Genomic DNA, 14,700 nt, shown 5'->3' on the forward strand with positions numbered 1-14,700 from the left:
CCCATGAATGTTGGCCTGTCAAAGTATGTGCATTACTGTGGCACAACTGGTAGAGTGGGTGATGCACAGCACCATTTGTCCCAAGAACCTGAGTTCAATTCTGGCTTCTGGTCACTATTAGAAGTAATTAGAGGTACAGTTTTTTCACCTCCAAAAACATGCTGTAAATTGAATGGGCTGGTTTGTTCCTGAGTGTGAGTGGGTAGGTGGGCATGTAGGAATGTACTGATGCCCTCTATGGGTTGTGTTCTCACCTGAACATGAGCTTGTTGGACATCCCATTTCAAAACAATTGGCATTAATATGGAGTTCCCCCCTCCTTGCAGATATAACACTGCCACTCTTTTTGGAAGGCTTTCCATGAGATTTTGGAGTGTAACTTTGGACTGTTTGTGCCCAGTTTGTGAGGTCAGAAAAAGTTGGGTAAACTGGGTTAAACAGGAGTCAGTTTCTCCACAACTAGCTTGTCAACCATATCTGTACAGAACTCGTTTTATGCACAGGGATACCCAGGCTGGGAAAAGGCCTTTTCCAAACTGTTGTCAAACTTATGAGGACACAACTTATTTTGTATAATTGTTTTTCTACACCTGTTGACAATTGGTGTGGCTGAAACTACAATAATTAAGAGGCGTGTCCACATACTTTTTGCCATATGGTTAGCATTAATAGACTTTACACAGTTTTTTGTTGAAAGAACAATAAGCTACACCTCTTCTATGCAGCACACGGCAGCGGGAGACGAGGGAGGTGGACAGTCTCTGGTGTCTCCAGGCTCGTGTCTGGAAGACTTCCGCACAACTCCCTTCATTGAATGCAATGGAGCCAAGGGGACCTGTCACTACTTCGCTAACAAGCACAGCTTCTGGCTGACGTCCATCGACGAGTCCTTCCAGACTTCCCCTGCATCCGAGACTCTCAAAGCTGGCCAGCACCTGTCACGCATCAGTCGCTGCCAGGTTTGCATGAAGAACCTGTGATCTGTATAAACTCTGACATGAGAATCTGACCATTTTAACATTTTAGGTGCGCAATTCAGGTAAAGATGCCATGTTAATTAGTTTTATACACAGAGAGGCCACACAGGATTAGATAAACTTGATGTATTTGGTTAACTGCACCAAATCCCACGTATTCTTCATATATAATGCCACGTTTGACTCTTAAAGCTTTTTTTACTTACTTTGTACTCATCCCATGTGCCTAAGTACTGAAGACCTGCAAATGTCTGGTTTAAGAAACAGATTTTGTTTCTCTATGTATTTACTCTTTTTACTTTTTGAAATGGTGCTTTTTGTCTAATTTATTACCTCATTTACCAGCTTGATTTGTGTAATTAATATTACCGAGGACATACAGCAGAACCAAAGACGCCCATTGTAATGCACTGTTGTCATTACATTTGTTTGTATATGATTCATACAACCATGTGCTTTAATTATAACATTTAAAAATTTTCACTATTTACAGTTATAATTATAATGAATTTATAATTATAATGAATAATTATAGGACAACTATGATTCTCACTATTCACTTTTAAGCTAATAACTCATTTGCAGCTTGGTGTCAACATTGGAAAATTTTATTTTTACATTTTACATGTATTATTATTTGGAAATTCCATGTTTTACTAACTCTGCTTATCAACTGTGGTGATTTATTTGCACTTAAAATACAGTATGTTGGTATAACTCCATTATTACTCTATGCTTCCAACAGCCTGACCAATGTTTAAATATTTGCAAACCAAAGTTCATTTCTGAATATTTACTCATTTTCATATGTTTCACAGAATGCACTGAATTTAGTTCTGAGCTTTGCGGAATTAAAAATAAATTTTCTACCATATTAACCACACTGAAATAGTACTTAGAATGTTCTTGATTACACGACAACAGAGAGAATAAGCTGACTGTATATTTAAACTGAGAGCGAAACTGAGGGCACAGATATCACACATCAGCACCATGAGGAAAAACCATATCATATCTGCACCCCTGTCGTCATAAACTATTATGTATTTTAATAAAATTCTGTGTCTGCACTGTTGCCTCACTGCAAGAAGATCCTGGGTTCGATCCCCAGGTGGGGCGGTCCGGGTCCTTTCTGTGTGGAGTTTGCATGTTCTCTCCGTGTCCGCATGGGTTTCCTCCGGGTGCTCCGGTTTCCTCCCACAGTCCAAAGACATGCAAGTGAGGTGAATTGGAGACACTAAATTGTCCATGACTGTGTTCGATATAACCTTGTGAACTGATGAATCTTGTGTAATGAGTAACTACCGTTCCTCTCATGAATGTAAACAAAGTGTAAAACATGACAGTAAAATCCTAATAAACACACAAACAAACATTTAAATGATAATTTAGCAAACAATTAATCACTTGAGTTCATAACCATGAACAGAAAAACATTACGTCAGTATGGAGCAATTAAATGCTGCTCCCTGATGCCTCAACATTAAGCTAAGACTTCTGAACATGTTATATTGAACAGTTTTGTCAGAAATAGCTTTGCAATATCGAGTCCCTCTATATTATTACATAGTAATTCCCATTTAGTAATTAAGTACCCGCTACCAACTTTTTTGTGTGAAATATGGTGCTTATATTAATGTAACCTTTTTACATTACTGCAACAATCGTTACATTAAACTGTTGTTTTTATCAATAAAGCCAAAAGTCTTTTAACATTTAACAACTTTTATTCTGCCACTGTATCATGTATCATGTACCATTTGTATCATGTTCAGTTATGCATAAAACATGCTACAAATTTCACATGCTTAATATATTCTGACTCAGACAACTTCTAAATCTTACACTTTTTATTTACATTTTTAAACCACATTCTAAGTGATGTCAACCGGGTATTTGCAAAATAAAAGCTTTTGATTGTTACATTGTTGTATACATAATTTCTTTGCATAGTCTGTAATGACAGCCATAACAGATATGTAGCAAATATACCCTCCTCGGATGCAATCAGGGTCTTCAGCAGCAGAAGAAGACTGATTGTATACGCTAAATTAAAATAAAAAGTGTGAAAATGCATGAATAAAATAGTAAAATAAACAGTAAAATAAATTGTAAAATTAAATGTAAAATATATAAATTCATCACCAGAGCTGGGATTTTGAATACATTGTATCGAATCTCAGCTCTGCCATCCGGCTGAGCGACTACATGAACAACGATTGGCTGTTGTTCAGAGGGCGGGACAAGCCGGACCAATTCCTTATAACTGGTGCAATTATGACCTCTGCTGGCTAATTGATGGCGCCTGCACAGAGTCGAGGAGTAATGCTGATCAGGGTGTGGCTCTCCGTGCACAAGGATGATCCGCATGTGAACTCGCCTGAGGTGAAAAGAGGCAGTCGGTACTGCACACGTGTCGGAGGGGGCGTGTGTCAGTTGCGAAGCTCCTAAGTCAGCATTGGAGGGTTGTATCGGTAGAGGTGAAGCATAACGTAATCAGGGTAATTGGATACGACTAGATTAGGGAAGAAAATTGGGGGGGAAATTGGAGAAAACAAGACAAATTCATAATCCATTCATAAAGAAAAGTAAGGGTGAATAATACTTGCATATGTGAGAGATCTGCAGCTCCACTCTCAATTCCCAGCTTTTGGAAATTAATTTAAGGAACTTTTTTTAACGAACAGCATTAATCACACAATGACTTATTAGTTGTTTGATCAGTAACCTTCCTAGCACCAACAAATGCCATTAAACATCCATTATAAGAGTTTTTGACTTTGTTTCTTCATTTCGACAACAAAACATGACATTTTTCATGATTAATAAGCTACATTTTTTTAGTTCTACCAAAGCTAAACTGATAATTAAATACTGTGACTGTATCTGGTTGATTGAAAGATACATTTAAATACAGACTTTTAAAGTACAATGTGCAGTTATGGTAATTTGGCCGTATAATTGGCCCAATACTGTGGTTAAGCATAACAATCACTAAATACACACAATGATTACACACAATGATGTAAAAAATCATTATAATCATTTATAATGCCATCATTATTCAGTTTTTCACATTAGTTACAAAAGGGTTTCAACAAACAAAAATATTAATGAACACAGCTTAATATGATAACGGATCAGATTCTTGTTTGATTATTTCAGAAGATTTCAGCAATGAGCATAAGGCTTTTTAGGGGTTATTTTTTTAACATGCCATATGCCGTATGGGTCAGCAGGGGGGCATACAGACTCAGATGACTGATATGCTGGTCCCTTTAAATTGTACTTTAAGGCCGTTCTACGTGTGTATTGTAGCAGCTGCTGAATGAGTTCAACAATGAGCCACATTAAGAGTTGTGTCCTTCTGCGTTACCATGTTTGCCGGCAGAGGAGGCACTGAAGCATAGATGATTGATGTTTCAGTTTCTCTCAGTTAACAATCACCTGTGCCTCATAAGTGTTTATTCGCTTCAGGAGGAAACTTTTCTATATATCAGTTTTATCCTCTCACACTGGCCAGCTCATCTGCTGGCAAACCTGCTTTGCTTGCAAATCTGTGATTCCGGACTGCTCAGTGTGGTCCAGTTCCACTAACCCTAACCCTATTTTACTTTGGTTAAAACATCTTGTACTTGTATTGTTTTCATTCTTGCAGGTGCAGAGCTCGAACTACATTTGTGAGATGCAATCTACCCCATTATAATTATTAAAAATTAAGCATTTTTTGCTCAACCAAAACGGAGCTCTCCGTTGGGTCCTCTCATTTTCCGGCAGGTTTCACACTTGTTTGTTTTTCATTTCTAAGGCCAATGCAGGGGCTGAAGCGCTTGTTAGCCTGCCCGGCTTCTCCCGCAAGGACTGAAGGACAAGCTTGAGGACCTGCTCTGCTTCTCCTGTCAGCCTCTTTGCCGTCATTCTTTCTGAGCCCTTTTTCTTTCTTGTTTCCTTTTCCATTGTCACTCATTGGTGGATCAAGTAGCTGGCTTTAGTGGCAACCCAGCTCTTCTGTATTTCTACTTCCTTTTCTGCCTCACCTTGCAGTTGCTGGGGGTTTTGGTTATTGCAGCCTGTGGGGCAATAACATGGCTTGTCTGTGATTTTTGTAATCTAGTACTGCTTTGGGTTGCATAATAAACATGAAGGAAATGTGTTACTTTGGCATTCATTTATTCATTCATTTATTGTCTGTTTTACCACCGCTTTATCCTGGTCAGGGTCACGATTGGTCAGTATCACTTGGCCAGAGGTAAGAAACGCCCTGAACAGGTCGCCGGTCTATCACAGGGCAAACACACATACACAAACATTCACACAGCCACTCACATCTAGGGCAATTTTGTCGCTCCAATTAACCTGGCAGCATGTCTTTAGGGAGGGAACTGATGCACCCAGAGGAAACCCACATAGACATGGGGAGAACATGCAAACTCCACCCAGACTGCTCCACCTGGGAACCAAACACAGGACTTTCTTGCTGTGAGGCGACAGTGCTACCCAACGCCATGTTTTACTTTTTATTTCTAGTTATTTTTACCTGAGGCCATAAATGAATTTTTGTTATTGTATTTCCCTTTCTTCTCCACAAAACTATTCTACCTTGTTTAAGTATCCTGCAACTGGGATCGTTTTTATAACATCACTTACTGCAGTGTTGACTTTATAACATTCTTTTTTTTGTAGGTGATAGCACACCATTTAACTATAATGCAAATTGTACTTCAGTCTTTTTTAAACCTACTTTTAAGATTTCATATACTGCAACCATATCATATCGTAATTTCTTACCATCGTTCTACAGTACGGCCTTGTTCAATTTAAGAGTTAGGGTCCTTGATTTTTTTTCAAACACATTTATGCAATGTGTTCTACTCTTAAAATATAATGCTTATGTAGTGCAAGTTTATTGCTGCTGTATGGATTTGACTTGGCCAGAGTATATTGGTTTTTATTTTTAATTCAGTGGGCTCAAAATGCAGATCCTACACTGAGATCATTGAACTAAATTTATATGAAAAAAAAACTAATAATAATAATAATATGAGGAATTAGTCAATAATGTATAGAACAATGTTACATACATTAACTGATTGATTTGATTTGTCTTTCCTGTAGAAGATTTAAAAGCATTCAGTCATCTAAGTGGGAATGTCATCTTAATTTTGAATATTGCTGAGTGCTTTTTCACCAAAAGAACCCTGGTTCTTGAACCGGTTCTGTTCAGGTTTCTTCAAACCTTGGCGTTTTGTGGAGAACCGACCCGCTTTTCCACCAGACTTTGGGCGTCATCAACACATCGAAAGTAAAGAGTAGTAACATGATAGCGGGGTGTGTAGCTTATGTGCGATTATGTGCTGTTGTTACAGATGTTCGTTTTTATGCAAAAAGCATCGCTCAACTATTGGTGATAAGAAGACGTAGATGTGTTTGTCGCAGTTGTTGTTTTCTTTAGTTCATTGACTGATGAGATGCGGTTTGCGCTTCGCTCTCACCGCGACCCTTGGTGCAAATAGCTGATTTGGTCAGCGCTCGGCTTGAGCAATAAAACATCACTAAAGTTCCATGACACAAACATCCATTTGTGTGAAATAACCATCAAAATCTGCTTTTCAGGAGAGTCGAAAAAAGCTTTACGTAAAAATAGTGTAACGTGGCTTAATGTACTAAAAGTACTGAATGAAAACACTAAATTTCTCTTTATTATTACAGATTATAAGCGCTCTGTACTGCTGAAATTCATCGGTCATTGTGTTAGTACAACAAGCCACGTTATGCTTTATTTTTCACGTTAAGCGTTGTTCGTACTGTCTGGGTTGCTTTTACCACCTCATATCACACAGTTCATCTCTTTGAAAATATCAGCGGCAAACTGGATCAAAGATGAAAGTACAGCGCAAACACGGTTTAGCAGATTCTCATATGAAAGCACCCAAACCTCTACACTGTGACACGCCCACAGATGACATCACGGTTCACGCTGAAAAACCAGGTATTCTGTGGTGCCAGATTAGAACGCTAGTTCGCTGTCTGGAACCTCTTTTTTTCGGTGGAAACACGCGGAACCGGTTCAAAATCAAGTTCGCGAAATAGAACGGAGCCGGATCCACGTTGGTCAAAAAGGGGTAAAAAAGTGCTGCCGTCTTCATATTATACTCCAGAATACTTTGAGTACACTAGAAAAAGAACCAGGGTAAATCTATTTCATTTGAACAATACTGCACTACTACAATGACACAAAAGTGTCAACCAATATCCCTACTTTTGAAATGGAATACTTCATAACAACTGTCTGTTTCTTCAGTAATACAAAGTAATGTTCCTGCCCTTCTCTTAGACACAGCAGGCTGATTTCGTCCTCTTATTTGTGCTAGGTGCCTCCAAGTCAACAGTCATGCTCTCGCCTTCGTTACGTTTCTTCAGGATGAACGGCACCACCATGTCAAACAGTCTTTCAAACAATATATCCACATTGTAGCCTGATTTAGCACTGGTCTCGAAGCACATCCTGTCAGCTGGCAAACAGTCCTTTACTTCAAGGCCTTTATAATGTAGTACACGGCCATACAGAGCCATGGCATCTTCTCTGTTCACCTGTTTACGCTGCAGAGTAGAGGCAGGAGAAGGCACAGCTCCATCCTTGACATCTTTGACGTCTGGTTCCGGAGCCTGGGCTTGAGAATCAGTCAGGTCAGCTTTGTTGCCTACTATGGCAAAAATGCAGTCAGGGTTGGCAGTTTCAGTTAGGGACAGGAAGCGATCTTCCAGCTCCAGGTAGCTTTGCCAATTGGTGATGTCATAGGTAAGGATGACTGCAGCTGCACCACGACAGTACAATGAGCCAAGGCCATGGAACTGCTCCCGACCTACAAAATATCATCAAGATGGAGAAAACAAACACAAGCCAAAGGATTAGAACACTTTGGGTGTGTTCGAAAAGCTAGTGTGCTGTCTACATAGGCAGCATTTTACGTCATCCTGTGCGCACTCCCGAGAAGGAGGCTGTTCGAAACCCTAGATGCCTTAAAATACACACTTCTGAGGCATCTTATTATTTCAATGTTATTTTGGCTCAAGAACAAGTGAGCATCGGACGCTGCCTTAGTGATCAAGACAATCCCAGCATTCATGGCTGACGGGGCGGAGAAACGAATGGAGTTATTTTCAAACGTAAATAAAATATTACTGACTTTTAACTTGTATAAACTTGTACCGAGTGTTTTTACTTGCAAGTTCGGGCTTGTCAGGAAATTTAACCGTTATCGGTACATGAAGGGAGATGTTATATTGACGTTAGCGTGCTGTGCTACCTCAGTTTATTGGTTTTAATGGCGAGATGCTAAATGCTAAACGCGAAATGCTAAACCCGATGGAATCGCTGTCTAAGTAGTGCGTTCGAATAACCTGACTTATAAGTCACTGACTTATTAGAATCCTCCCTACTAAGTCAGCTGCCTATGTAGACAGTAAGACAGCAAGGCAGCTCCCTAGGTTTTCGAACACACCCATTATGTCATGGCAGTCTTAGGATCTCAATTATTTCTGTGTAGTACAGTGACTTACATGTAAAAACTGGTTCTGAAATGGCTACATCGGGCTAATAATAAGCTTCTGGATTTTACTTTCCACACTTCTTACCTCATTCCTATCACAAATACAGTGGTACCTTGTAACTCAACGTCCCCTAAACTTGAAATCTTTAAAACTTGACGCCCTTCGTTGAGAAATTTGTATCTTTAAATTAGACGTTTACCTTAAACTCGACGTGTGTGCGACTGTTATTTTATTCAGCACTCGACTTGAGCGGTGTGGTAAAATGTCATCAAAGTGTCCACAAGTATCTGTGTTTAGCTGGATTTTCCTCCTGTTTCACTTTTAAACTTGTGTTATAGCTCGGGGTGCTGAGAAATTGTGAGAATCAGCTTTTCCGAGAGAGTCTAAACAGCTTATCATTTAAAAAAAGCTTAACATGATTTAATGTATTAAAAGAACAACATAGAAACACTAAACCTCTCAATTACTACTGCTTATAAGCTCTCTCCACCAATGAAATTCCTCACTCGTTGTTTTAGTACAATAAGTCACGTTAAGTTTTGTGCACCAGCACACTCCATAGAAAACAATGGCACAGCGAGCGTAAAAGCTATTTTGCCGCTTCTCATATGAATGCGAAGGAAACAATAAAGAAGTAAAGATAAAGAGCAGGTTTTATTTTATTTAAATGTTTTCAATTGTATTTCATTGTTTTTTATATTACATTTGTGTTATTTTTAGTGTATAAGTAGTACAACCACAGTATTCTACATACAGAACCATGGAACGCATTAACAGATTTTCCATACATCCTTATGGGAAAAAATACCTTGAAACTCAAAGTCTTTTAAACACCACTCTCAAAACCAACTGACGTCGAGTTTCAAGGTACCACTGTACACCAATCAGGCATAACATTATGACCACCTCCTTGTTTCTACACTCACTGTCCTTTTTATCAGCTCCACTTACCATATAGAAGCACTTTGTGGTTCTACAATTACTGACTGTAGTCCATCAGTTTCTCTACATACTTTTTTAGCCTGCTTTCACCCTGTTCTTCAATGGTCAGGACCCCCACAGGACCAGTGTGTGTTGTGCTGGTATGAGTGGATCAGACACAGCAATACTAATGGAGTTTTTAAACACCTCACTGTCACTGCTGGACTGAGAATAGTCCACCAACCAAAAATATCCCGCCAACAGCACCCTGTGACCACTGATGAAGGTCTAGACGATGACCAACTCGAAGAGCAGCAATAGTGAGTGGACCCGGTATTTAAAAACTCCAGCAGCACTGCTGTGTCTGATCCACTCATACCAGCACAACATACACTAACACACCACCACCATGTCAGTGTCACTGCAGTGCTGAGAATGATCCACCACTTAAATAACTTAATAATTACATAATTAAATAACTTAAATAATTACCTGCTCTGTGGGGGTCCTGACCATTGAAGAACAGCATAAAAGGGGGGTAACAAAACATGTAGAGAAACAGATGGACTACAGTCAGTAATTGTAGAACTACAAAGTGCTTCTACATGGTAAGTGGAGCTGATAAAATGAACAGTGAGTGTAGAAGAAGGTGGTTTTAATGTTATGGCTGATCAGTGTTGACTATACTGACTATTCCAATGGGACAGTGGTAGCCTAGTGGGTAGAGCTTTGGGCTATCAATCGGAAGATTGTAGGTTCACATCCAGGCTCTGCTATGCAGCCACTGTTGGATCCTTGAGCAAGGCGCCACACAATGGCTGACCTTACGCTCTGACCCCAAACTTCCAAACAAGCTGGGATATGCAGAAAATAAGACAAATTAAGGCATTCTTCTTCTTCATTTAAACTTTACCAACTCTGCCAAGTACAGGAGTCAGAGATTAAACCAGAAATGTGCCAGAAGCTTTTTATTTGACTATCAAAACAGTTATAACTGAATAACAACATACATAACACAACATACATGTACCTTACAAGTCTTTGTAAACTTCTGACCTAACTCATACATACACACACAATACCAAAGTTTGGCACAAACTAGAAACTGAAATATGTCAAATAAAACAGAAGGGCTCAGTTCTTACTACAATAGCTTGCAGTGTATGCACATCTGTGCTGTTTGGGGATGTGAAAGTGAGCATTGTTCTTGATTTAAAAATATGCACAAAACATAAAATTCCAATGTTTGACCTAGCAGGCTATTAAAGGAAGTAAGACTTGTGTAATATATTGTGTGTAATGTGTATAAAAAATCATTTTAGAGGGACAGCTCAACCAGCAATGCAAGAGGGAAGCCATCATACACTTATCACATTAACATTAAAACCACCTCCTTGTTTCTACACCCACTGTCCATTTTATCAGCTCCACTTACCATATAGAAGCACTTTGTAGTTCTACAATTACTGACTGTAGTCCACCTGTTTCTCTATATACTTTTTATCCTGCTTTCACCCTGTTCTTCAATGGTCAGGACCCCCACAGGACCACTACAGAGTAGGTATTGATTAGGTGGTGGATCATTCTCAGCACTGCAGTGACACTGACATGGTGGTGGTGTGTTAGTGTGTGTTGTGCTGGTATGAGTGAATCAGACACAGCAGCGCTGCTGGAGTTTTTAAATACCCTGTCCACTCACTGTCGACTCTATTAGACACTCCTACCTAGTTGGTCCACCTTGTAGATGTAAAGTCAGAGACGATCTATCTAGACTCATCTGTTGCTGCTGTTTGAGTTGGTCATCTTCTAGACCTTCATCAGTGGTCACACGATGCTGCCCGCTGTTGGCTGGATATTTTTGGTTGGTGACAGTGAGGTGTTTAAAAATCCATCAGCGCTGATGTGTCTGATCCGCTCTAGCACAACACACACTAACACACCCCCACCATGTCAGTGTCAGTGCTGAGAATGATCCACCACCCAAATAATACCTACTCTGTAGTGGTCCTGGGAGAGTCCTGATCATTGAAGAACAGCATGAAAGGAGGCTAACAAAGTATGTAGAGGAACAGATGGACTACAGTCAGTAATTCTACAAACAGTAGAACTACAAAGTGCTTCTACATGGTAAGTGGAGCTGTTTTAATGGACAATGTGTGTAGGAACGAAGAGGTGGTTTTAATGTTATGGCTGATCGTTGTATATGTGATTTTGCTACAGATTCCCCCCAAATAAACTCGTCCCACCCAAAGAGAACTTGTGGAAACAAGAAAGAAGGCATCAAAATGTCATCATGAACTAAACAAGGTTCATAAAACAAGGTTTGCTGTGAAAGTTTGGTGTGAAAGAATATGGTCGATGGACCTGACCTGAGCCCTACCCAACCCAACATCCTTGTAATAAATGTGGGTGCCAACCACAAGCACAGCTCATGCAAATCACAAGCAAAACTGTCCCATTTCACACTGGTGCCGTTACAGTAAAATGTGACCCAGACCCCACAGAATTACTATACTTGTTTGTTATAACAATATAATTACTATATTTGTTAGTTCTCTTACAAGCACATGACTTTTAGCCCAATAAGTGACTGCAGCATTGAAGGTCCACCAGCCAACAGGCGTACAATTCCACATGCTATTACACGTTCCAAATGACCGAAACCACTGTACTGAGTATCATGACACGTTTCCTCAATGAACATGGCTACACAGAGTTCAACAAAAGAATGAAATGCAGGCGTGGGAAAGGAAAGGCAGCATTCACCATCAAATCTTTTGACATGTCTTTTACCTTCTTACTGAAACAGTCTGCTGTGCGGACTTTATAAAAGGGAACTAACAGGCCCCATGACATCTAAGTACCATTTAAGAAGTCCATGTTGACTCAGATACATAAACTCTAAACAGACTTTACAGTGTTGCTACATCATCTGGCCTCAATGAAACTTTTTTAGCCTGAATCATATGACTGACCATGTGGTACATAAACAGGAGTTCTGTTCAATTATTGACCAAATACAGAACAAAGCCAAGCAAAACAAGCTGGAGCCTAAATTAAAGGTTAAACAAACATTCTTCCAACATGTACGGTGATATACTGATCAGCCATAACATTAAAACCACCTCCTTGTTTCTACACTCACTGTCCATTTTATCAGCTCCACTTACCATATAGAAGCACTTTGTAGTTCTACAATTACTGAGTATAAAGTATTCTTTCTTTCGTGCAATTACACCTACAAAATGCAACACTATTGAAATAAAGAAGGAAATAATAGAGAAATATGAGAGTTATTGTTGTTTCTGGTGTATGGTACAGCACACGTACTGTACTGAAATGTGATGTGTGTTTTTTATGTACAGTACAGTACTACTGTGTATTGTTTATTATTGTTTATTACAGGTATGTCTATTCTATAATTTAAGATTTAAGGGAAAATATAGTTGTATTTATAACAAAAAAGGCCATTTAAGACATTAGAAAGGTTAGATAAGGGGGTGGTTTGGGAGGTCTGGCACGAATTAATTCTATTTACATGATTTCTTATGGGAAAAATAGGTTTAACTAACGAACGTTTTGACTTAAGAACAGCCCTCTGGATAGCCGCTCAGGTGGCGCAGCGGTAAAGTATGCTAGCTCACCAGAGTTGGGGTTTCGAATACATCGTATCTGCCTTTCCGACTGGGCTGGGCGGCTGCATGAACAACGACTGGCTGTTGTTCAGGGTTAGAGGGTAAGAAAGTCGGATCATAGGTCCTCATAACTGGTGCGACTGCGGCCCCTGCTGGCCGACTGATGGCGCCCGCACAGGGCTGAGGAATAATGCTGATGGAGGTGTGGCCCTCCGTACACAAGTGTATGAACTCGACTCGTGCAGGTGAAAAATGCAGTCTGTACTGACTGTACGTGCCGGAGGGGGCGTATGTCAGTCGAGAGGCGTCCTCAGTCAGCGGTGAAGGGTCGAATCAGTATAGAGGACGCAATCAGGGTAATTGGACACGACTAGACTGGGAAATAAAAAATTGGGGGTGGAGGGTCCACTGTAGTGAAAATGTTTGAAGAAATAAATGCATTGCTTAACAGTACATTGTAATAGTGTCAGTCTAAAATTAAGAGAAAATGAATTATCATTCAGGCTTTTAAAAACTATTTACATAAAGTATAAAAATGATATGATAAGTTTATTACTATACCTGCTGTGTCCCATATGGAGATATTATAGGGTCCCCACTGTTTAAGAAAGAAAGCCCCTCCAACCGTGCTCATCGTGTCCTTGAATTTTCTCTCGGTGTACCTGTGCAGTAAAGAGGTTTTCCCCACATTCATGTCCCCCAGCAAGACGATTTTCACATCGGGTTTTTTCTGCTTCTTCATGGATTCCGCCATGATTTCCAGCACAAGTAGCAACAATCTCTGCGTTTATCTTTCATTTAAACACATTTAATTTTGCAGAACAAAAAGACCAAAAATGGATCCTATCGCGTGATCATAAGACATGCCGTGTTCTTCTCTTCTTCACTTCTCCACTCCATAGAGACTTTTGTTTGGTCATAAACAGGTCATAAATCTGAGCAGGACAGAAAAGCACAGCTCAGATCAGCCTGTTATAAAGCAAAAGCACAAACATGCTGAGTTTGTACTGAAGAAGTCAAGTTCAACTCCAGAAGTTACGACTCGGACAGGAAACAGCCACATGAGGGCGGAGCTGCTACAGTTCAGGCGATGGAACAAACTGACTTTACGGTCCGGGTACCTTTGGTCATTCGTTTTTCACTTCAAATCCAGACATCCCGAGTCTCTCGCATATACATAGCGGCTCCCTGATGCCCGCAAGTCACATAAAATCTCCCGGAATCTAGAACGAGCGGCCAAGAGCGACACACACACATGCGCACGCAGGCGACACAGACTTTATTCCCCGATCGCGTATTAAATCCGTTATCTGATATACAATCTAATGCACTATGTAGTGAACATGAATGCTTTATCTAATACACTATCTAGTGCACTATGTAGGGAACATAAATCCGTTATCTGATATACAATTTAGTTCACTATGTAGGGACCATAATTAATTATGTAATACACTATCTAGTGCACTATGTAAGGAACACAAATCATCATCTAGTTATACTTTCTAGTGCACTATGTAGTGAACATGAATGCATTATCTAGTGCACTATGTAGGGAAAATAAATCCGTGATCTGATATACAATCTAGTGCACTGTGTAGGGAACATAAACCAAT

The 14,700-nt window shown here is 39.8% G+C and overlaps 2 protein-coding genes across 3 annotated transcripts in view; one reads left to right on the forward strand and one right to left on the reverse strand.

Annotated features, from left to right (window-relative positions):
• The window catches only part of col4a2 (collagen, type IV, alpha 2), a 129,988-nt gene extending 127,088 nt beyond the window's left edge, over window positions 1–2,900 (forward strand). For both annotated transcript variants that reach the window (XM_063006559.1, XM_063006560.1), the window contains one exon: window positions 726–2,900. In XM_063006559.1, coding sequence (XP_062862629.1) covers window positions 726–980 — 255 coding nt within the window. In that variant the 3' untranslated portion in view covers window positions 981–2,900. The remainder of the gene's footprint in view (window positions 1–725) is intronic.
• Window positions 2,901–6,911: 4,011 nt separating this feature from the next.
• LOC134324592 (ras-related protein Rab-20-like) lies at window positions 6,912–13,874 on the reverse strand. Its single transcript, XM_063006487.1, has 2 exons — window positions 13,646–13,874; window positions 6,912–7,840 (listed from the first exon to the last, which is right to left on the reverse strand). Exons 1-2 carry the CDS (start codon window positions 13,836–13,838, stop codon window positions 7,308–7,310), a joined length of 726 nt encoding a protein of 241 aa, XP_062862557.1. The 5' UTR covers window positions 13,839–13,874; the 3' UTR covers window positions 6,912–7,307.
• Between the last annotated feature and the right edge of the window lie 826 nt (window positions 13,875–14,700).

The sequence above is a fragment of the Trichomycterus rosablanca genome, chromosome 12 (genome assembly GCF_030014385.1).
Source record: "Trichomycterus rosablanca isolate fTriRos1 chromosome 12, fTriRos1.hap1, whole genome shotgun sequence".
In the NCBI taxonomy this organism is placed as follows: Eukaryota; Metazoa; Chordata; class Actinopteri; order Siluriformes; family Trichomycteridae; genus Trichomycterus; species Trichomycterus rosablanca.